Source organism: Erythranthe guttata, chromosome 13 (genome assembly GCF_056151865.1).
Source record: "Erythranthe guttata isolate IM_541 chromosome 13, IM_541, whole genome shotgun sequence".
Classification (NCBI taxonomy): Eukaryota; Viridiplantae; Streptophyta; class Magnoliopsida; order Lamiales; family Phrymaceae; genus Erythranthe; species Erythranthe guttata.
In genome coordinates, this window is record NC_142545.1 from 3324502 (window position 1) to 3350484 (window position 25983).

The window sequence follows — 25983 nt, forward strand, 5'->3', positions numbered from 1 at the left end:
GAATGACCATTTTATAGGTGATTTGGAGAATATAATAAAGGAAACAAATCAATTAATGACATAATATTATAATTGAATACCAAATCAATTTAATGATTTGAATTTCCATATTTGTTCCTAAATTAATGAAATTAAGGGACTTAATTTTCGAAATTAACTCATAACCATATATATATATATATATATATATATATATATATATATATATATATATATATATATATATATATATATATATATATATATATATATATATATTATCATATTCATATTTCTTTATTTATTTTTGAATGATTGAATTATATAAGGAAATAAGAATTATATAAATTTTAACATTAATGATATGTGTCCACATGGATCAAAATGAACCAATGAAAATGAATATTTCATCCATGTATGCAATTGAAACTAAAATAAAATTAATCAACCAATCAAAATAAACGATTTTGACACATAGGCAAGAGAAAATTTGAAATTGAATATAAGGAAAGTAATTAAATTCGGAAATGGTAATAAACTTAAGAATATGAGTGTTTATGGTAAGTGGGGAGTTTTTGCAATTAATATATAGTTATTGGACTCAATGTCCTCAATTAGAAAACTTTGATTGTGTATCTTAGTTTTATATATAACTAGTAATTTTACCCGTGTGATGCACGGGATTGAACAAAACAAACATAACAATCATTAAAAAAACAGAAATATAAATATATTGAATATTTAACTGAAAAATCTAATAAAAACTATATATTTAATATTTTATTGGAAAATCTAATGAAAATCTATCCACCAAAGAATTAATCCGGCCACCAACAGAGTAGTTGTCTTCAACTCTTGATCATATGTCACCTGCACCATAGGACAAAAAAAGAAAAAAAAAACTTTTTATAAATTGAAAATAAATGTTACAAAGCTCATTTATAGAACTTTGAAGACAAAAAATCCATATATAAATTTAAACAAATATATAAATAACTTACTTAGCTCAGATTTTGGAAAACTTCTTTATAAACGACGCTCGTAGTAGTATTTGAGGTGTTCCCGTCGTTGTCACAAATAAGTATCTTCAAGCCTCTTCGACTCGTAACTCTTGAGATAGCAACATATAATTGTACATGTGAAAACACTGGTTACTGAAGATATATACCCACATGTTGAAGAGATTGACCTTGACTTTTATTTATCGTCATTGCAATCGAAAGAGTGATAGGAAATTGTCTACGCTGGAATTTAAAATGAATCCTGCTATCTGATGGCGTTAGAGTCAATCGTGGAATAAACACCTTGTGACCCATGTTGGTTCCTGATATATTTTTCGCTTCCAAGACTCGATTTCCTAATCTTGTGTTTGACAGTCGGGTGCCATTGCACAAACCTGAAGATTGGTCTATATTTCTCAACAACATGACTGGAACACCTTCTTTCAGTTTTAATTCGTGATTTGGAAGACCAGAAGAATTAACGGTATTCAAAAACTCGGGCGTATGAATTTCATCAGGTCAGTCAATGCTTCCGTTCGCTAAACATGTACTATCAAAACTGAGATATGTCTTCATTTCCTTAGGAACCAACGATAGCATGTAATCGTTTACCACATCAACAATCTCATTTGTCGGAGCCAGTATGACCTTGTGTTGCAAATAACTGATATCACCCATATTCTCTAAAAATGATGGGTATGTCTCATTTACAATTGAAGCAAGTAGATCAGCTGACTCTTTTATGAGCAAGTCATCAGGGATTTCAATGTTGACCACCCCATCATTGGGATCACCTATGGTGCCATCCCCAATACTTAACACCCATTCTGAAAAAAAATTTACTTCGGAAATCTCTGAATCTGATTTGTCGGATAGGAGTCTCATATTTTTTGTCAGTGTCAGAACTTGACAATATTCCCATAAAGGTGATGAATTAATGCTGGCCAAAACTACTTCTTGTTTCGTTCCTTTTGGGATCACAAGTAGAATCTGTCTAAAATCGCCACAAAAAACAACTATTTTTCCACCGAAAAGTTCATTTTTGCTGTTTGGATTGGAGAATTTCAGTATATCTTTGAAAGTCTTGTCCACAACCTCAAAGTGTTTTACACTTTTACTACCGATCAAATATTACGAATGAAGTCGACCTAGTACTATCAATGGCACTCACCTGAACTCTGAACCTGTACAAAAATATATATTTTATATACACATTTCGAATACCAAGAGGAATGATTGTGCAACAATTCAAATGAACTTATTTCGTAAAATATTACTAAATCAAAGTATAATTACCTTGGTACAGCAGAAGCAAACTTGTCACACTCTTCGCACCAATATTTCTTTGAGACAGGTCGACCTTCTTCATACAATTTTTACACGAAGCATACCACCAATTAGCTGCCGACTCGATTTCAAGAATTTTCACCAGCGCGGATCCAACAGACTCCTACAATATATATACAACAATCGATTCTTAAGCATTATATTTGTTTATGTAAAAATATATCATATATATTTTAGACAAATCAACGAACCTTTGTACTCTCAACGCACTCATCTATGGTCATTCTATCTGCCTGGAGTGGATCGTCTGATCGAGTCAAAGAAAGTTGGGACGATAATTGACTAACTGATGGGATATAGACTTAACATTTACCTAACTAAGTTACATGAAAAATCCGTGTACCAAATAATAAATATTCATCCACATTCTTCTTTATTGTGTCGAAACAAACGAACTTGAAGTTGGTTGTCGGAATATTTTCGGCTACTGTATTAGTAACTACAGTCATTCCGACAAAATTGAGCTTAAATCTGTATGTAGATACTCTAAATGGTAAATTTGAATCACCCACCAAGAAATTTTGAAACATATAAGTTTCGCCTTCTTTCACCAATTCCTTAAATTTCATAATGAGATTTTTTTTATGGTAGCATGAATACGCATACCCTATTACAAAATCAATAAAATAGTTAGCTCCTAAATATTGGAAATATAAAAAGAAAATAAAAAAAATCGAAAAAGAATCCGGAAAAATAAAAACATCACCTTGTCATCCAAAAAAACCATTTCAATGCTACTCGTTTCTATTTTTCTCCACATACCTGGCACTAACCATAGACGAATTACCCGTACAATTATCTTCCAATTAATACTGCTTGTAAATTTCATAGAGCAATGAAACATGTGTAGTTAAAATTCGTGGAGCCATAAGTACTTCAATGAATAAAAATCCTTCAATGAAATAAAAATCAGGATATTTGAGATTGAGTGAAATTGGGCAAACGAACTGAGACCGAAGCAAGTGAAAACAGATTAAAGAGCAGGGACCAAAGCAAGCGAACGGAAAAAAGAACAGGACTTTCTTTACCTGAGGTGTTGGAGCAGCAAATACAGGGAGAGATACAGAGAGAGCTATGCTTATAAAGAGTTTGTGGGGAAAACCTAAAACATATCCACGGATCTTTTAAGATATATATATCAAATTATTGTTCCCGGTAATTCTTTGGGGGAAACGTATGATACAAAAAATTGAGGAACGTGTTATTGAAAAGTGTGGATTTAAAATGTTGAAGCATTAGTAGAAATTAATATATAATTAACCGTGCCTGTCATTGAAAGATTTGATAGATTTATGCTAATGTTTAGGAGAGTGGTTGAAGGATTAGTAGAAGTTAATATTTAATTACGTGTTTAATTAGTAGATTATATGAAATTTAATAAAATATGAAAAAATAGTATTATAAAATTAATTTAGATTTATGCCAATATTTAGGATATTAGTTAAAGGATTAGTAGAAATTAATATTTAATTACGTGTTAAATTAGTATAGATTATATGAAATTTAATAAAATATGAAAAAAATAGTATTAGAAAATTAATTTAGATTTATGCCAATATTTAGGAGATTAGTTACCGGATGAGTAGAAATTATTATTTAATTACGTGTTTAATTATTAGATTATACGAAATTTAATAAGATATGAAAAAAAAATTGGATTAGAAAATTAAATTAAATTTAATTATAAGATATCCTCCAAATGAACGGGAAAAATTGACCTTAAAATTTTCTAGGGTTTCTCATTAATATTTAATTACGTGTTAAATTAGTATAGATTATATGAAATTTAATAAAATATGAAAAAAATAGTATTAGAAAATTAATTTAGATTTATGCCAATATTTAGGAGATTAGTTACCGGATTAGTAGAAATTATTATTTAATTACGTGTTTAATTATTAGATTATACGAAATTTAATAAGATATGAAAAAAAAAAATTGGATTAGAAAATTAAATTAAATTTAATTATAAGATATCCTCCAAATGAGCGGGAAAAATTGACCTTAAAATTTTCTAGGGTTTCTCCAGGAACCTTTCTTTTGTTAATAAGATAAGATTATACGAAATTTAATAAGATATGAAAAAAAAATTGGATTGGAAAATTAAATTAAATTTAATTATAAGATATCCTCCAAATGAGCGGGAAAAATTGACCTTAAAATTTTCTAGGGTTTCTCCAGGAACCTTTCTTTTGTTAATAAGATATAGATTAGCATGCAATAACCATTAGTGAGAAACATTGCAGAAAATGGAATTATTGAACTTCGAAAAACTTTTATTCATCAGTTCTTCAACGATGAGGACACCATTGAGTTTAATTAGAACTTTTTTATGACATTTACTTATGTTTAGCAGAACTTTATTTTTAATTTGTCGCATTATATTTTTTTTTTGGTCTTTCATATGAATTATTTTCTAATATATTCCAGATTTTGAAGTTAATTTGTATATTGATATGCTTGTCAACTTATATATATATATATATATATATATATATATATATATATATATATATATATATATATATATATATATATATATATATATTCAACTTTTGTATTGCTATATACCTTTGCTGTCACTGAGCTTTAGTCTTCGTTATGCTGATAGTTTGCATTTTGCTATTGTACTTTATATGCAAATATCAAAAAGAAAAGGCAAAAATTAATTTGTAATTTGCATTTTGCTAATGTAAGTTATATGCAAATAGTAAAAAATAAAAGGCAAAATTAATTATAAAATTAAAAATATAATTTCATTCTAATAAATAATGAGATTGGTAATAAACTTAAGAATATGAGTGTTTATGGTAAGTGGGGAGTTTTTGCAATTAATATATAGTTATTGGACTCAATGTCCTCAATTAGAAAACTTTGATTGTGTATCTTAGTTTGATATATAATATAGATTAGCATGCAATAACCATTAGTGAGAAACATTGCAGAAAATGGAATTATTGAACTTCGAAAAACTTTTATTCATCAGTTCTTCAACGATGAGGACACCATTGAGTTTAATTAGAACTTTTTTATGACATTTACTTATGTTTAGCGAAACTTTATTTTTAATTTGTCGCATTATATTTTTTTTTTTTTTGGTCTTTCATATGAATTATTTTCTAATATATTCCAGATTTTGAAGTTAATTTGTATATTGATATGCTTGTCAACTTATATATATATATATATATATATATATATATATATATATATATATATATATATATATATATATATATATATATATATATATTCAACTTTTCTATTGCTATATACCTTTGCTGTCACTGAGTTTTAGTCTTCGTTATGCTGATAGTTTGCATTTTGCTATTGTACTTTATATGCAAATATCAAAAAGAAAAGGCAAAAATTAATTTGTAATTTGCATTTTTCTAATGTAATTTATATGCAAATAGTAAAATATAAAAGGCAAAATTAATTATAAAATTAAAAATATAATTTCATTCTAATAAAAAATGAGATAGGTCAGATATAGAGAAAAAAATTAAAAATAAAAATTAAGAGAGAGAGGCGTGAGGGAGAGGATACAGAGAGTGATGAGTGATAGAGGAGAGAGGAGAGATGTGAGATAGAAGAGAGATAGAGTGAAATGTGGGATTTGATTATATTTTCCATAACTAATTATCTCAATATAAAAATTAATTGGGAATATTTATGTCATTAGAATAATAATTTAATGTTACTTATATTACTTTTATTGGTCAATGGACCTATAGCTATAATCAACTAACAAAATGGATTCCTATCAATATAAGTTTCAAGAACCCGATAACTTCTCTCTAAATGAGAGGCGATTTCTCACTAGATGAGAGGCAGTCGGCGATGCTAAAAATAATGAGTTTTCTTCTTGATTAATTTTCCCTCATTTTGTTTTTGGTTCAAGATTCCGATGGTGTGATTTACTCTTGTTTGGCTTTGGTGTTTTATTTTATTCCTATATTAGGGTTTGTCTTTTATTGAGTGTGTCTTTTGTTCTCAATTTTTCTACCCTAATTATTCCCGCTCATCTATATTGCAGCCTCCTAGGGCCGCCGTCGCTGAGCCTACCACAGTGTGTCTTCTAATCTCGTCTATCTCGTTCTTCGGGCTATGGATGGTCTCATGGAAAACCTTTCAAGTAAGTTTACGTTGACGGATGATGAGGAGGATGGGATAGTGGTGAGCGCTCACCACTAAGAGGTGCAAACATTTTTAATTTTTCGGCACAAAAAGAGACAGCTACTACCCCAAACTCCCAGAATGAAGGACAGGAAAATGACAGGCTAATGGTGATCGATGAATCAAATCTGGTAACTCATGATATTCATTTGACCCCTCTTGATAATATGGATGCTACTTTCGTCAAAGAATCGTAAGAAGAAGGCAGATCAAACTATATTACCGGAGGTGGACAGATTGTGCAAAAAATCGTGCTTACGCCTAAGGGATGAAGAAGATAGCTCAACGGCGGAGACTGCTCAGCAGTCCCGCCGACCCCAATGATTTGCCTATTCTGGAATTGTCAAGGGCTCGGGGCTCCCGTGACAATTCATACGCTCGGAGAGCTCCTCCGAGAACATAAACCCCACTTGGTGTTTCTCTCGGAAACGAGGGCTTCACCACAAACGATCGAAAAATTGAAAAGAAAGTGAAATATGTTTGGTTTAGTTGTGGAGAAAATCGGCCAATCAGGCGGGCTCACGCTACTCTAGGTTAAAGAAATCAATGTTAAGCTGATTAGTCTCTCATCTAATCATGTTGATGTTGAGGTGATTATTCCTGGCACGAACCATAAAGGCAGAGTGACAGGCTTTTATGGGAAACCTGAAGTCTCACGCCGCTATCTTTCATGGAACCTCCTTCGTGAGCTTCGGAATGCGAGGAATCTACCGTGGTTAGTTGGAGGAGATTTTAACGAGATCTTGAGCAATCACGAAAAAGAGGGTGGTAATAGGAAGCTTCCAAGCCATATTGAAGCTTTTCGGGAGGCTCTGGATTATTGCAACCTCACTGACCTTGGGTTTGATGGCTTCCCATACACTTGGTCGAACAATAGAAAAAACCCATGCACAGCTCGGAGCCGGTTGGATAGATTGTGTGCTAATAATGCTTGGCTGGATTTGTTTCCCAATTCCAGAGTTGACCATCTTGCATTTCAAGGTTCCGATCATTGTCCACTTAGACTTGCTATAGAAGAACAAGCTACCCAACCTGTGCAGAAGCGGAAACGTCCCTTTCGATTTGAGGCTATATGGCTCAGAAGGGATGAATGCGAGGATATTGTGAGACATAGCTGGGAAAATCATAGTGGGCTGAATACGATCAATGATCTCTTATCCAAAAAAGATAGTTGTCGTCCTGCGTTGATTAATTGGAAAAGGTCTATTGGGGTCTGCCAGGGAGGTCCATTAAGATTATTCAGGCGAGGCTTCAACAGCTATACATTGGAACTCAATCAGAATCTTCTGCCAGGGAAATCCGAAAGCTTAAGGAGGAGTTGAAAAAATTGTACGAAGACAACGACACCTACTGGAGACAGAGGAGCAAGGTTCAGTGGATCAAGGAAGGTGACCGGAACACAAAATTTTTTCATGCCAAGGCTACCACTCGTAAACGTAACAATCAAGTCCATAGGGTAAAAAATAGGTTTGGAGTTTGGAAGGACAAAAATGAAGACATCGAACTGATCAATTCCGAATATTATCATCAGTTGTTCAAATCTTCGAACCCAAGGGAAGAAGAGATAGACGAGATTATGGAGCACATTGGCGCTAGGATATCCAACGCGGCTGCCCAAAGCCTTTCCCTGCCCTTCACGGCCAGTGAGGTAACAAAAGTTATTTCTCAAATGGCCCCACTTAAATCCCCCGGCCCCGATGGCCAACCCGTTGCTTTCTTTTCTAAATATTGGCATATCTTAGGAGCAAATGTAATTTCTTGCATCCTTGAGTTTCTTAATAATAAAAATCTCCCCCATGTTTTAAATTCCAAATTCATAGTTCTTATTCCAAAAGTTAGTCGCCCGGAAAAAATGACTGATTACCAATAAGCCTGTATAATGTCATCTACAAATTTGGGTCCAAGATCCTAGTTAATCGTCTCAAACCCATTCTAGAGGATCTGATATCCCCTACTCAATCTGCCTTTGTCACCAAACGTCTTATTTCTGATAATGTCCTTGTTGCGTATGAAGTTAACCACTTAATTAAGACAAACACCAAGCATATGACTAATTTTATGGCAATTAAGCTTGACATTAGTAAAGCATACGATCGGATTGAGTGGATTTTTCTTCAAAAAGTTCTTTGTCGTTTTGGCATTCCTTCTTCTTTTATTGATCTCGTTATGATGTGTCTTTCGGCTGTCTCTTACTCTTTCTGTTCAATGGCTTACAGTTTGGTTCCTTGTTCCCATCGAGAGGGCTTCGCCAAGGCGATCCCCTTTCCCCATATCTATTCATTTGCTGTGCAGAAACATTTATTGCAATGATCCGAAAAGCAACTGAGCACGGCGAATTAAAAGGTGTACAGGTTACGCCATCGGCCCCGGTTATTTCCAATCTTTGTTTTGCCGATGATACTCTTATTTTCTGCCAATCGAGGCGAATGCTACCACTCTTCAAACCGTTTTGAATAAATATGCAAGAACTTCTGGGCAAGTGATCAATTTTGAAAAATCAACGATGACTTTCTGCCCAACGACTACATAGGAAAGACGAGACGTAATTCAGCAAATCTTGGGGTTTCATATTGTTGACCGACACGAAAAGTATTTGGGTATGCCCGCTAACATGGGTCAATCGAGGAAATATATTTTTTCTTTCCTCCGGGATATGATCTGGTCCAAAATCAAAGGATGGGGCGAGAAGCAACTTTCACAAGCTGGGAAAGAGGTTTTAATCAAGGCAGTCTTGCAAGCGATCCCATCATATATTATGAGTTGTTTCTTGCTTCCGGATAGTATCCTCAAGGAAATGGAAACATCTATCAGAAGGTACTGGTGGGATGATGGTGAGAACCGAAAAATTCACTGGTTGGCTAGGAACCAACTATGCAAATCAAAGGCCGACGGAGGATTAGGTTTTCGGGACATGAAATGGTTCAATATTGCGTTGCTGGCCAAGCATGTCTGGAGGATCTTGACTCAGCCCCATCTTCTGCTCTCTAAGATTTTGAAAGCTCGCTATTTTCCCCGTTGCGATGTGCTTACAGCTGATATTGGGAGGCACCCATCGGCAACTTGGCGGAGCATATGGATGGCTCGAGATTATTTACGGCTGGGAATTAGAAGGAGGATTGGTAATGGGCAATCTACTTCTATTTGGGCGGATCCATGGCTCTCTGATGATGGCGCTTTTCAAGTTTTTACAAAAAGGCCGATTTATTCCTCCTTTCCTAACACAATTTCAGACATGATAGATGCCAATACTGGCTCATGGAATATTGCGGCTTTAGAAGAATGGTTATGGCCAATCGACAAGGACAGAATATTAGCGGTTCCGATCGCAGGTTCGACGACTGAGGACAGATGGATATGGCATTATATTACCCATGGCAGGTTTATCGTTCGTTCATGCTATCACACTTTGCTCTCTAGATGTCAAACAATTACTGGCGGGCAACCCCCCACTGGGGAATCGACTAGCGGGGTGACTACGATTAATTGGAAACTTGTGTGGAATCTTCCTATCCCTCCTAAGATTCGCATCTTTATTTGGAGAGCGTGCTCTAATATTTTACCAACGAGATCGGAGTTATATCGGAGGAAAATAGTGGCAGACCCTTTATGTCGACGATGCGGTTATGTGCCCGAGACTTTTCTCCATATTATTAAATGCTGCCACGAATCGCAAGAGATATGGCGTTCACCTGTGTTTTGTAGGGTTGCTGGTAACCCACCTCTGTCCACTTGGGTTTGAATGACGCAGCTGCAACAAAGTTTAGATCCCAATACTTTTCACCTAGCAATTGTTATCATGTGGAAATTGTGGGATAATTGGAACAAAGTGATACATGGCGAGGAGGGGAGCCCAACGTCGGAAGTAATAAGCTGGTGCTTTAATTATCTGAATACTTATAAGGCAGCCCAAATCGTGAGTCACTCACAGCAAGGAGAAGATGCACCCATCCGTCTGGAAACCACCGGAGCACGGAGAGATTAAAATCAACTTTGATGTCGCATTTCCCAACGAGAAAGATTACTATGTTCTGGCAAATGCCGCTCGTGATTGGCAAGGAAAATGCCTTTGGTGGCATGCCAAAACAATTCAAGGACGACCCAAGGTTGTCGAAGGAGAAGCCCATGCGGCACTTCATGCAATTTCAAAGGCGCATGAACTTGGCTCATCGGTTGTGACTCTAGAAGAAGATAACCTTCAAATTACGACGGCACTACGGGAACGTAATGCCTCCGAAGCATCGTTGGGAGCCCTCATTGATGAATATTTACGTATTTCTAGTCTTTTTAATTCATGCAATTTTGCTTTTGTCAAGCGTTCGGGAAATCGTCTTGCCCACGCTATTGCTACCACTTCTAATCTTGGTTGTATTGGCGGTAATGTTCCCTTTGAACTTGGCTCATATTGCCTAATAATTTTTCAGTTATTCCTAAAAAAAATATAAGTTTCAAATAAGGGGTTTCCAACTAATTATTTCAGTTATTCCTAAAAAAAATATAAGTTTCAAATAAGGGGTTCCAACTAATTATTCCATTTAAGTAAGTATTCAATTAAGTACTCAATTGCATATACATAATTGTTTATACCTTATGCAACCCATTTTTCATATAACAAATATATTAAACGTTATCTTAATTATTATAATATCTACCATTAAATCCGCCTTAGTCAATTGAATGATTGATTAGTTTGTAATTCATTTTAAAATTTTGATATATCATTGTAAAACTCAGCCATTATACATATTATTTATGTAAATAATTTAATGAAAAAAAACATGAAATCTATAAAATTTATCGATTTATATCAACTCAATCAACCCGGATTTCTTGCACATTAATTGCATTATATATATCAATATCAACAATTATATAATTTCTCGATTCATCAAAATTTAGAAAGATCTTATTACACCACATCCTAAACACTATAAATAATCCATTATTTTATCTCATTTTTCACTCCGGCTCACAACTCATCGAAATAATTTGTTTCATATTTTTTTTTCTTTCATTTGATTGTTCATTAGTTCGTCATAAAATTTTAATTGGAATTTGTAGTTATTTGTTTTCTCTTGATATTCTTTTTAAATTATTATTTGTTGTTATTTTTTCCATTCATTCTTCTGCTTTGTTTTCTTTTTTTCATTCTATATTTCTTATGTTTCTTGAAAAACATATTATTATTGTTGTTTTTCATTTCTTATTTTCTGTTTTGTTTTATATTTATGTTACTATTGATATTATTTGTCATTGTTATTTGTTGTTATAGTCTATTGTATATTATTCTTTATCTTCATTTGTCATTGTTAACTGATTTTGTTTTTTATTTTTCATTTTTCATTTCTTCTATTGTTTTTTGTGTAATCTCGACAATGCATGTGAAATATACGACAAATTATTTGGTTTACATGGACAACACTACATCCAACCAAGAATCTCTTAGAGAAAATGTAATTCAAATGTTTATATGTTATATCGAGCAATTTTAATTGAGATATATTTTTTTATGTCTTAATGAAACTGCATATTTTTTTTCCGGTGAACCATTGTAAACAAATATTTATAAGTTAGACACTATATTATTATATAAAGTGGTGATTACAAATAGATTATGATTTTTTTTGCTCACAATCTATTTTAATGTGTTTACAAATCCTTCGTCCACAAAATCCGCTATTATGAACCAGTACATTAGTTATTTTGTATTCATTCGAACATTTCACTTTTTTGAGAGTGCTACATTTCATTTTAGTGTTCAAAAAGTTAGGGTTTTTTTATTATTATTACCATAAACATCATTGATTAATATTTAAATCCCTGGCAAATATTATTAATTTACCGATTAATTATTAGGAAAATAAACAATTCTAATAAATTAGGAACATATTGATTAATAAACTATTAACAAACGTTCGAATATTCTGCATATTTTTTTTACGTTTCTCAATGCAAAGACAAAACTGATTTGATAGTTATTTTTTTGGCTCATTTACGACCTTAATTTCTATAAATTTTTTTGATTGATTTCCTACCTCAATTTTCGCGCAAATCAAATAATCATTTGAACAATTACTAGTATTCACCCGTGCGATGCACGGGGCGACATATTTCTAACTGAAAATACATGTCTCAAAAACAAATTTACGCATATATCAATTATCACGGTCACCGAATTTAAGTACATAACGTAATCGACCAACAATAATAAAAATATGTTATAAGTGTCATGTTCTTCATAGTTATGATATAAGAATACTATTAAATAGTAATATATCGTCAAAAACAAATCTTAAAGATAATAAGAATTGCACCGAGCACCCTAGGGAAATGACTGAAAATAACATCGCACCGGGGAAAATATATAGATAAGAAACACATGCAAAAGAATAAGTTCTTTAAAACTAAAATAAAAAACATGTTACATGAATAAATGATGAATATGAAAATATTTTCTACCTTCAAATTCGATGAAATACTTCCTTGTACACGACATTTCTAGTAACATTGGTGAGTTCACCCGAATCCGACTTGATGAATATCTTAATGCCACCTCTGCTCTTAACTCTGGACACTGCAACATATAGTTGACCATGGCTGAAGACAGGCCTACGAAGATACAAACCAACATGCGAAAGAGTTTGGCCTTGGCTTTTATTTATCGTCATTGCAAAAGAAACAATCAACGGAAATTGTCTTCTCTGAAATTTAATTGGCAGTCCGGAGTTAGATGGTATTAAAGTCATCCGAGGAATGAACACCATGTCACCGATATTTTTTCCGGAAAGAATTTTGCAACTCAGAACGTGAATGCCAGTTCTAATAATTTGAAGTCTGGTACCGTTGCACAATCCTCTAGCTTGATCGATGTTTCTTATTAGCATAACGGGTGCACCAACCTTGATCCTCAACGCATGAGAAGGAACTCCGGAGCATCTTATTGTGTTGAGGAATTCAGTCGAATAAATTTCTGCATTATCCTCCGTTGTGTGCTCGTCCCTACACATACTATCTGAGCTCAGGTACACCTTCTCCTCTCCTGGAAGGAGAGACATTAAGTGATCGTTTACAGACTCGACGCATTCATTAGTTGGTGCAAGAATTGCCCTCCCTTGAAAATAATCTCGATCGTACATGTTACTCAACAAATCCGGGTAAACGAATTCGAGTAAGTCTCTGAATGGATCTTCTGAATCACCAATCAACATGTCATCTGGAATCTCTATCGAAGCTTCACCATCATTGTCTTCCCCAACATCCCCATTACCAACATTCAGTATCCAGTCTCCAAATTCTTTTATCTCATCCACATTAGATGGAGAAGAGCATGACTGCAATCTCATGTTCTTAGTCAACTTCATGACACGACAGAAATTCCACAGCGGAGAGGAGTTTATCATAGCATGTACTATGTCCTGCCTTGATGCTTTGAGCACAACTGGTAAAATCTGCCTAAAATCACCTCCAAGAACAACCACCTTACCACCAAAGGGTTTGTCAGCCTGTAATATTGACTTAATTGTCTTGTCAAGGGCTTCAAAACAGTATCTATGCATCATAGGAGCCTCGTCCCATATAATAAGTTTTGCCCTTATGAGCAACTCTGCCTGTGGACTTTGTTGCGATATACTGCAGGTGGAACTCTCATGTACATTTATGGGTAGTCCGAATCGAGAATGAGCTGTTCTTCCACCGGGGAACAATAACGATGCTATACCACTCGATGCAACGTTAATTACAATATCTCCCTTCGAACGAACTGCAGCCGAAAGAGTTTTCCATAGAAACGTCTTTCCCGTTCCACCATGGCCATATAGAAAGAACATTCCACCACTGTCATTGGTTACTGCATCCATGACTACATCATAAACCTTTCTTTGCTCATCTGTAATGGAAGCAAGACACAGTTGAAGTTCTCTACCCATTTCAAACCGGTCGTAATCCAGTTCATCTAACACCAATATGTTTTCTGTGTCCTCATATGAGTATTCGATTGGAACTGGCATAGGCGCGTAATTTTGCAGGCTTTTACCATTGCTTTGCAATATTTTTTCTATTTCGGTGAGAGTATAGTTCTTCAAGCTTTCATCCGATATATGTAAATCTTCAACAATAAAAAAATGGATAAATTATGTGCATCTAGTTGAAATCGTACAGAGACAATATTAAAAGAATGATTAATACGTAAAATCTAATTGAATACAATGCCATACAAATTGCCATACCTGGATTTTTATGAAGACGTTGTTGTTTGTAAGCAATACCCTCAGCCAAATCCAACCAACAACTTTGCCAAACATGTTCGGGCCGACTTAAGCTATTGGAAAGCAGCATAACCGCAAATAACCTTCTTATATAATCCCCCGATGCCCAAGTATTCACTTCTTTTATTGCATCTATGTATTCTTTGTCGTCATCTAGCAAACCCAACACATAACATGCATCCCTGAACGTAGGGTAGACGATGTCAAAAACTTTTCTTATGTCCTCGTAGCACGTGCATCCCCTTTGAATGTTAAGTAGCAACCTAAGGTAATAGTCTTCCCCCTTTCCAGGGGGAACATTCGCAATCCTACCGATAGAAAATCCTTTTTTCCTTGGTGCCCAAGTTCGAGAATCCTCTTTATACACAAATTGTTGTGGAAAATCTCCGTACCTCAAGTCCCTTGCATGTGGATAGTTCTTGTTGGCCTCAAACCACGCCAGGAACATAGTTTGCTTGACAGATGGCCTATCCAACACACTTTGTAACGACTGGTTTTCATTGAAGACAATTGGCTGATGATCGGGGAGATGAAAGCTTAGCCTAATTACGGACGGGTCTCTGTAATGAATATCAAAGTTAAACAACCTCCACATTGCCTCACACGCCGAAAGATATCTGCAGTCGTAGTACATCTTTATCTCATCACGAATCTCAGCACCGCCATCTGTATTGCGTGTCTCATAAAATGCCGCTGTGACTCGGTCATGCCCCTTGTTTACGTATTTGAACAGGTATTTAATTGACTTGTTTTGGTTGCATAGCTCGATATTAATGTGAGCTCGGTATTTACTCAACAATATACGATTGTAGGGGACCACAAACCCATTATCAAGAGCAGTCTTCTTCTTCGTAACTGTTCTGCCATCTTCCCTTCTCCTATACACTGTAAACCCATCTGCATCTGATTCAGTGCGCTGCACAAATGGCTTTGGAAATCGTTTCGTGCAAACTCTATCTTTCATACATGGAGATTTCAAATTCGCCTGACCGCACGGTCCATGTATCATATACTTCTCCACCAACTGGTACATCTTTCTGTCGTTTTCTTCGTCAGGAATTTCAGCACATATGATCCTGTCAATTTCTTCTGGATTCTTTTGCTTGTCGTCATTATGCAACCACAATAAAATATGTGCATGCGGTAGACCTCGTTTCTGAAATTCAATTGTGCAGACATCTGCATAAAAAATGTAAACATACGGTATTAAAAAATATGAATTAATTTAGTTAATGAAGCAAAAAGTAGTTAAACTCGCACATGACTAAATTATCTAATTTATATAAACGTATTAAATGTTTAATTATAAATGGATATCTAATTAAATACTCACATGCTCTAATACGTCCGAATATACGGCCCTTCTTGATTTCCGTCATCATACTATCGAGCTTCATTTTGAACACACGACACAGAATGTCTGGCCGATCCTCCAGCCTGAGATTTGTATCTTTTAACACCCTTTGTATTTCTGGCCATTGGGGATTGCATGTGATGGTGATGAAGAGGGTTGGAAATCCAATCCAGTTACATATTTGAAGAGCATCAACGAAGTTGTTAAACATATACCTTGGACCTGCGGTGAACGACCCTGGAATTATAATGCGTTGTCCAACAGATTTACCCTCAGTGTCTCCTTTAAAAATCTTTTCTTCGATACCCTTGTACATGTCAACCCTAAGTTGATCCTGATTGAACCTTATGAAATTCAACCTCTGTGACTCAACCATCGAAAATCCATCAACACAGAACTGCTGAAATAACTTCTTGGAATGCAAAAGTAACGAATGTTCTCCATGCCGTTTCTGAATTAGGTATGCGAAGAATTCTCGCATGCTTACCTTCCTTCGTTTTCTATTATCAGCAAATGAAGATTCTCTCAAACTGATATCGTCTCGATAACCATCTTCACCGTAAGGAAATAAAAGAGGATACTGTAGAGGCAAGTAAAGAGGATGGAGCTCACTGATTCGTTGAAGCTTATTTGAGCGCGTCTCAACTACAATATCCCTAACACCCTCTTGTGTGTCAAAGTCACCAACGATCAAGCCTGCTATTTCACTTGCGTTAGGAAGATTGTACGTCCTGCCATCAGTACTGCGACTCTTTACCAATCTGAGTTTTACTCCTTGATGGCCATCATTGGAAAAACGATCTCGAACAGCACGGTAATGTTGTGCAAGTACATTGTTACCGTCAATCATATCTTTCAACGATGCAACGATGGCTGGGTCAAGATTGTTAGATTGATTTTCGGACCTGTGAAATAAAAAATAATGTAATTATAATTTGTAAGCTCTATATTCCTTAGAACATGAATATAATTCCGAAAAATTTACCTGACGGCATCAATTCGATTCTGAATCTCATTTTCTGTGTCGAAAATGTAAAGTTGGGCAAACTTAGGCCTAGTGCCTTCTTCCGGCAATAAACTGCCCAGTAGATGGTAATTATGTCCGTGTAACAGAAATGTGTATGGACCAGATCCGTTATTAATAGATGTCTGCACTTTTCCACCAAGCGACGTGAAAGAAAACATCATATTATACGATCGTACGTTCTCTTGGAAATGTTTGCTGCTCCGATCAGTGCCAAACACTAAATTGTTAAGTGTAGGAGGTGCATCTCTTATTTTTGGGAGCTAACCTTTCCCGGACATACAACATAAGCCAAATTTGGGCCTGGATGTTTGTCTATGCTTGTCAATTCTTTCACCGTACCACATCATTGAACCACAAAAAGGACATTCATACGTCTGGTCTCCAAGATCTTCATAATCTATCCAAAATTAACTAAATAATATTATTCATCTAAAAAAATGTAATAAATTTATATAATTAGTAATGTTAAGATTAAAAGTTGTTAGATTAAAATGATATTTACCAGTATCGTCAACTGCATCGTCACTATTCTCATCGTTGGAAACATATTCAGAATCTACATTTATGAACAAAAAATTATCATTACAGTAGAAAAATATACTAACAAATAACGCATAGCAATGAGATACGTTATTAGATGATGACAAAGATAATTACCTCCGCTGTCGGAAGAATTGTCTCTTAACGTCTGTAAATCCTCATCTACCAACATAGCGGTACTGATGTCATAACCAACATACGTGTTACAGAGTCAATTGTTTTATGACTCCTAGCCATCTTCTTTCCATTCCGCACGGTACAACTAACATAATAGTAAACATTCAGCTTCTATAGAAATGAAAGAAAAAACAGGAATATTGTCTACATGTATTGCACACTTAATCATTTAATAAAACATAAAATTAGTCCTAGAAAATAAGATCGCACCTTTTATTTGATTCATAATAAGATTTTGTAACTTGTAAATGATCTTCACACGATGTAGATACACCATTGCGACAGTACTCAACGTCATCTGTTTTAATAACAACATAACTTCTTTATTATAAAATTCATTTATTTATAATTATTTAGCAATAATTGTACAAAGATAACAATATTAACGTCTAACATAGCATCGACACCACAATTACTCCCCATTTAATTAATGCCACTTGTTTTTTATTGCTAAAAAAAATACTTGATATAATACCTTTCTTTTTCTTAGTCAATTTTTCTGTATATGTTGGAAATGATTTTTTTCGTACACTATTGACAGCATCTGTGGAAGGATATTGGGAGAACAAAATTTAGTTAGTTATGACCAATACGAAATAATGACGGTAAAAAAATACTATAAGATCGAGCAGTTTGTGATATTCGTATTTAAAGTTAAATTAAATACTAACCAATTGAACGATTAGTTGTAGTATAACTCGATTGGGTTTGATCCATGTTCACTCGATTTGAAGGATCACCTAGCAATTTTGTTTGTTTAGGAATAATACCTTTAGCCTTTTCTTTTGCAACATGTTCCAAAGATGAGTGCGGACTTCCATATACTGTGGTATACACATTAAAACCGTAGATATTAATTATATGTGGAAATATATATATATATATATATATATATATATATATATATATATATATATATATATATATATATATATATATATATATTGTATATATACACATATATGAATATATGTATTAAATGCATTATATAAACTTAAGTATAATTAGATATTTATACTTGTAGTTCAAAAATATTTTACTTCTTATAATATGAAGAAGAAGTAAATATTCATTAAGACCATTCAATAAAATTTCATACATGCGTACCATATAATATATATTAATAAAGACGCAATTAACCCTTATATAGTTGAATAGCTAACCATTGGATATGTCGGTTAGAACGCCGTTATCACGCATTCGATCAAGATTAATTCCCTTGAAGGCGTCACCAAGCAATTTATTTTGTCCAGTAATGCTTCATTTACCTCGTTTGCTTTCAACTTGTTCAATCATTATTTCTTTGCATTTTCCTTTAACAATATAACCTACACGTTTATATTGATAAATAGTAAAGGATAACGTATTTAATAATAAATATTAACCATACCCAATCAATAACTACAAAAATAGGTATGTATATATGGCGTACTATTGTCAGACATGTTTCTGGCGAATTGGTTCTCTTTCATCTGAGATCCGTCGACAGTCAATTGACAGGACTTTGGAAAACCTGCGATTTTTTTATTGTTGTAATGTTTTCATATTAATTTGTTGTACTTTAATATATATATATATATATACATATATATATATATATATATATATATATATATATAGATGGTATGACAAAATGATAATACTTACTTTCAACAAATTTTGGAGACAAACATTATTGTCCATGATGACTTCTCTAGTTGAAAATACTGACTGAATTGGAGTTTGTTTATCTGAGTCCAATGAATTTGAACAAATAACAGTTAATTTAAAGAAAATATATGACCATGTAATAAAAACACATACAGTTTGTTATGATCTATATATCCATAATTTTACAAAAATATTTCATTTATGGAATTATGAAGTAAATAACGATTATTGATAACTTACGTTGGTAAGTATTTGCAGGAGACCTAGTGTTATGAAGGTAATCCTGTGGCCATGGGCTTGCATCCCTTTTAATAATTGTTTCTATTGATAGATCTGAAACTATAGATAAAAAAATAAATCGATAATACACCTGAAAAAATATTTACATTCACAACACGAATATGTAGCTTACCAATAGGTACATCGTATAATATAGATTTTTCAGGTGAAGAAGGCGTCTTTCGTTTATTATCCATATGTAAATACTATGCACATAAACCTGCAAAACTTAAGCTGCACAGTTAGATGTGTGTATGCATGTTTCTATTAAATATAATTAAAAGCAATCAATATTTGTAGCATTCAAAAATATCTCTTCATATTGTGTCTTAGAATGGGAAAAAAGAAGAATATATTGTAATCATATACATAGAAAATTGAATGACTTTCATATAAAAAAAATGTTTCATATAAATTGTTAAATCATTTATAAGATGTATGTATATAAATACATAGATCTTATATGAATAAGATCTACTCAACTCGAAAATTTTAATATGTAAATAAATATAATAAAATTGTATACGTAACATAAAACATACTTTGAAACAAATACGAATAAAAATTATATAAATGTTCCACAATATACATAAATTGGACTAAAGTGTAAAGTCATGAATATATGCAGAAAATAAAAAGTAGATATATGATTTAGAGAGCCTAAGGAAAGATGAAGAGATGATTACACAACGTGAACTATATGTGATTTAATAGCAATACATGGTAAATAACTAATAACTACATGTACTCGTTCGGTAAAACTATACTCGAACACTATAAAATAAATGAAAAAGGAAGTTAACTACAAAATATCGATCTTATATGCCACGTACCGTATTGCGTGGATCGGATTGTAAGAATACTATTATACTCAAAATTCATAAAAAGAGAACGATATCTAAATGATGATTAGTTGGAATAATATAATTTTTCTGCACTTTATACAACCAATGAAATGAAATAAACGGTGTATATATCTAAGATGGTAAGAAGTAATTATTCAAAAATTATAGTAATTAGTTCCTAATTTAATGGTTGATTTGGATATTTTGTAAGCATGTTACAAAACTATTTAATGTACAAAATTTTTCTTGCAATAAATAGTCAGATTCCAGTTAATGAAACATAATTACCTAACTTTCATTAATTAATAGCAATTTTATATTAAAATATATTTATTATCCGTTTTAAAAGTCTCTATATATTGATCATAATACTTAATGGTTACTAAATTATAGTAATAATCCCTGAATTATAGTAAATGTGAATAATATAAAAAAAACAATCACAATCCTACATTAATGCCTAAGTTAGAGTAAATGTGAATAATATGCTTTTTAAATATTCCATTTGTTTTTCAACTAATCCCTAAATTATAGTACATGTGGATATTATATTAAGGAAAAAATATATACTCTCGGTTAAATATATAAATATATATATATATATTTTAGTTGAACTTCCATTTTCACCTCGAACGAATTTGGATTCGGGATTGAAAGATTAAAAAAATGGGGGAGGGAAGGGGGTATTAAAATCCGTACAGTATTGTGCGTAAATAAATGTGGGTGAAAGAACGATTAAAAAATATAAAATCAATAATTCTTGAGTGAAAATATTTACGTACAATAATTTGAAGAATGTGGTTTGATTATTGAAAATAACATTGGGTTAGGGAGATTATATAGTTTGGAATATACGCATAATTTGGAAAGTAGATTAAAAATTAAAAATTCAAATTTTAAAATGAGCTTTAATCTAGGAATAAATGATATATGGTGATATTTTAAAAATATAATTGATTTAAGTTAACATTGCATAAATTAATACTCTTTCTATAATCAAAATATTTCAAAATATATGAGTATTTAAAATAAAGTTAGAAAATACACACACTATATTCATATAACTATTTAATTATTACAGTCCACGGATTTCAAAATTAATGTCAAAGTTAATAGAAAAAAAACTAAAAATCTTATATAGATGATTAATATATTTGCCTTTATTTTATTGAAAATATCGGATCCTATTACCCTAAACACAACTCGAGATTAAAAAACATAAATATTAATAGGTTTTAGTAGAATGTAAAATATTTAATTTTCATATTGAAAGAAGCATTTACGTGTGAATAAGTTGGTTACTAAACATGTTATAACAATTTATTATTGTTAATTTAATACATGTAATTATAAAAATTATTTTAACCGGTATTAATTTATCAATTTTATTTGAAAATATATTAACACATGGGTGATTAATCTGATTCATACGTAAATGTTTCATAAAATATATTACGTAGATCGTAGAATATAATATAGATTATTATATTTATAAATAAAAATATTTACGTAAAAATAACAATGTTATCTATATGGGTACTCTCTTTCGTATATCAATGTATAATCTTTGTAACGCAATTAATGTTCAAATATATAAACAATTTTATTTATATTCATAATTCATTTTGGCATAAATGAATAAATACGTTTGCCGCATTAAAAAACATAAGTAACTTTATTGAAATAAACTTCATGCAAAAGTATTAAGGACATTGTCTCGAAATAGAAATACATATTATGTCTCTAAATACGAAATACCAAAGAAAATCGAAATGAATAACAAAAAATGACAAATAAATTTAAATAATACATTACTCCATTTTCTCTTGTTTGATCTTTTTCAATATTTTGGTGGATGATTGTTGGACGGTAGGATCATTGAGAATACTATCCAAAATACAATCGTTGGATCGCTTCATTGGAGTAATAGCGTTGACATCATCATCCACAATAGCATTAGTTGTGATATCACCATCCACAACGCCATCGTTAAAATTAGAACACGTTCCAGAGTCCTATAAATTAGCAAAGAATTACGTAAAATATTTATGTATTTGTGAAACATCTCTTACGTGCAACATATGAACAATTAATCAAAAATAAATTGTCAACCTTTGATGAGAAGACACACCCATCGTTGTCATAATTGACACTCAGCGACGATGAACCATTATCATGTTTCTGCAATATTATAAAATACATACACATTCAATACCACGTATTAAAATAAAAAGAAAGAATTATATTAAACTTAATTATCAATACCGCATCCATTTCGTAATGCTTCAAGAATGAAGCAATGATAGCATCATCTGTGCAAACTTTTTGAACATTGTATGTTTTATGATCTTCATTGGCAACATTATCACCCTTGATAGCAATTTTGAATAACATTCTTCGATCAATTAACCCCTCAAGTTCCATAGGATACTCCACAGGTTCTTCTCCCTTCATAGCATTAAAAATAAATAAATGATAAAAATACAAAATTAATTGATTACTCTAAAAAAATGTATATTTTAGATAAAAAAAAGGATGAGTGGTTGATCAATGTACCCTGTTTTGGACTGTTTGAATTAATGCTTCTACAGGAATATCTAGCATCATTTCAGCTTCTTTCCCAAATACAATCATCGAAGCTGAATTTGTTTCGTCCATGACAATGACTTCAACTTTATAACTAAAGAGAATAAAAAAATGTGAATGAAAAGTATTTGTAGAATAGTAATATAATTAACCCAAAGAAAAAAAATAGTACATATGTTGGCTTAGTAGTAGGCCAATGAGCTTTGCAAACGTGACAATACCACATTTTTGAATTCCTGTCTAGCAGATCTATTACACTTAATGCAACCATTGTACCACCACTTTGATGTTTTCACAAGACCCTTAATAGTGGCCAATACAACATATTTGCCAGGCTAAAATGTGAAAATAAACATCAGTTAAGTATAGTTATAATCAATTTTGATTAAATGATTCCTATTAGTATTTTTGCTGAAAATGTACGAATAAATAATGTAGCAAATACATCGTTATTACCTCATTTGTGTCACTCAGTTCGTCCAAATTTTTTCTGACAGTCTTACGTATGAAATCATCTTCCATCGAGTAAGAAGACTGCGACGATTTTTGACTTATCACTTGACCACTATTTGGTTTACTCCGAATGAGACTAAAATGAAAAGTTACATGCAAATAAATCGTAATGAAAAAAATAAATTTAAAAAAAACGTAATTAATGCATTTAAATATACAATTGTAACCTCGATTTGAACTCATTAATTGCAGGTATATCCTCATTTATAAGCACGCGTGATGAATGCCAATGGTTAGATACCTGAACTTCACCTACGAAAACATAACAGTAATAGTGAAATGTAATAAATGACCCTAACATTAATTATACATGATGCATAAAAGAAATTATTGAACAAACTAATACCATTCTTTATCTCAGTCGTTGCAAATTGTATTACAACAATATACGGCCCTACACCAATGTCTTGAATTCGTTGAAGTATGTATTCAGCAAACTTTCCCCATAACAAACAGTTGACCTTCGAACCACTTGCATAACAAATAAAATGATAATTGATATGTAAAACACATGAAAACATAAATGATTTAAAATCCAAAAAAAAATATATTTTAGTGATTTTTTAAAATACTCAATATCTTCAAGTTCAAATGGAATGTTTTGTTTTGTTCCACCCGATAGGTGATTCAATGAACCTATCGACAAAAGCGAACCAATAACATCTGCAATTAATATTAAACAATTGTAAGAATACATCCAGTAAATAAATGCTAAATATTAAGAAAAACATAAATGGAAAAATTTAATACCTATCGTATACTCATTGTTGTTTGACGCTTGTTGTATATCTGCGTAAGGTGTGAACTTAAATGAATACATTGGAATGGACGGAACGTCAACTTCTCTCACAGTAGATGTATATTCAAAAGTGACTCTATAGTCATTCAAGGCATGCTTGTAGGTCTTGACACTAAAAAAAACAGATAGGTTTGACATTACATAACATCTGTTCACTTTGATCTTAGACTCAAATCTGTATAACAGTGTATACTTAATGGAAGCTTGCACTGTATCACCCTGCGTAATGAAAAAACAAATGTGAAAAATATAATTTCCTAACAATCATATTTGACGTATTAAAATAAAATAATCACCTGTTCATCAATGAATATCATCTCCATGTCTTGAAGATCTTTCTTAAAATAATTTGGCTGTTTCCAAATGTGCAAAACACGGATTTTGAGATTCCATGACTTTTTTTCACCTCCCAAGTTTCTAATGAGATCTACTTGCCTTGACATCTATATGTGTTTAATACACGTAATCAAAAATTTGTTAGTGAATTAAATCAAACAATAAAAGATGAATATACGATAACAACTCTTGAATTATATATATTCCAGAATATGCATAAAGTATAATATATAATCTATATGATAAAGTTACATTAATTCATCGTGAAAGAAAAAAATTAAAAAAAAAAGGTAAAAGATTATTCTAAAATAATATTATACTCACGATTCACAAAAAGAGAACGATGGTCGGCTGGTGAAGTATCGAGAATATTATCCTGCAGTTTAGAATAACAATGAAATGAACCGTGTATATATAATATGATGATATTTAATAATTCCTAAATCATATTAAATGAAATACAATCATGGAAGTAAAATTATAATTCCTAAATTTTAGTTCTGTAATTATAGTAAATAAAATACAATTATATTTAATAGTACCGAAATTAGAGTAAATTATAGTTAATAAATATTCATATTCCATGTAATTAACTAAAATTAAGCAATTTCCTATAAATAAAATGCATAAATTACGATTAGGCATATATTTATATGCCTAATCTATATTAAATTTAGATCACCTACATAAATATAAAAGATTACATCTTCATAAAAAAAGCATGTTTCTATTGTTACGGATATATATATATATATATATATATATATATATATATATATATATATATATATATATATATATATATATATATATATATATATATATATATATATATATATATATATATTGTGTATACGGAATTTGTGGATATATTGATGTAGATACTTTTCCATAAGTATATATATATATATATATATATATATATATATATATATATATATATATATATATATATATATATATATATATATTGTGTATACGGATTCTATTATTTCGTAAATCATAATAGTAAATGGAATATAATAAATTAATAGTTCTATAATTAGAGTAAATTATAGTTAATAACTATTCATATTACATGTAATGAACTATCTATAAACAATTTCCTAT

At 31.9% G+C, this 25983-nt stretch overlaps 4 protein-coding genes and 1 pseudogene across 4 annotated transcripts; 2 read left to right on the top strand and 3 right to left on the bottom strand.

Moving 5' to 3' along the window:
• Positions 1 to 939: 939 nt before the first annotated feature.
• LOC148765677 (uncharacterized) lies at positions 940 to 1880 on the bottom strand (annotated as a pseudogene).
• Positions 1881 to 6437: 4557 nt separating this feature from the next.
• On the top strand, positions 6438 to 8959 carry LOC148765678 (uncharacterized). Its single transcript, XM_088812294.1, has 5 exons — positions 6438 to 6465; positions 6561 to 6637; positions 7040 to 7609; positions 7708 to 8154; positions 8723 to 8959. The coding sequence occupies exons 1-5, from the start codon at positions 6438 to 6440 to the stop codon at positions 8957 to 8959; spliced, it is 1359 nt and encodes a 452-aa protein (XP_088668420.1).
• A 1485-nt stretch (positions 8960 to 10444) lies between these two features.
• On the top strand, positions 10445 to 10863 carry LOC148765679 (uncharacterized). Its single transcript, XM_088812295.1, has 2 exons — positions 10445 to 10727; positions 10820 to 10863. The coding sequence occupies exons 1-2, from the start codon at positions 10445 to 10447 to the stop codon at positions 10861 to 10863; spliced, it is 327 nt and encodes a 108-aa protein (XP_088668421.1).
• Positions 10864 to 12687: 1824 nt separating this feature from the next.
• LOC105951500 (uncharacterized) lies at positions 12688 to 16638 on the bottom strand. The gene is made up of 2 exons (XM_088812157.1): positions 14729 to 16638; positions 12688 to 14607 (listed from the first exon to the last, which is right to left on the bottom strand). Exons 1-2 carry the CDS (start codon positions 15798 to 15800, stop codon positions 12965 to 12967), a joined length of 2715 nt encoding a protein of 904 aa, XP_088668283.1. The 5' UTR covers positions 15801 to 16638; the 3' UTR covers positions 12688 to 12964.
• LOC105959667 (uncharacterized) lies at positions 15931 to 24860 on the bottom strand. Its single transcript, XM_088812296.1, has 21 exons — positions 24834 to 24860; positions 24489 to 24756; positions 24311 to 24401; positions 24085 to 24209; positions 23906 to 23990; positions 23682 to 23814; positions 23502 to 23560; positions 23196 to 23319; positions 22905 to 23087; positions 22752 to 22820; positions 22540 to 22654; positions 19298 to 19378; positions 19134 to 19193; positions 18636 to 18689; positions 18076 to 18163; positions 17806 to 17867; positions 17651 to 17704; positions 17414 to 17545; positions 17107 to 17275; positions 16337 to 17026; positions 15931 to 15946 (listed from the first exon to the last, which is right to left on the bottom strand). Exons 1-21 carry the CDS (start codon positions 24858 to 24860, stop codon positions 15931 to 15933), a joined length of 2685 nt encoding a protein of 894 aa, XP_088668422.1.
• Positions 24861 to 25983: the final 1123 nt, after the last annotated feature.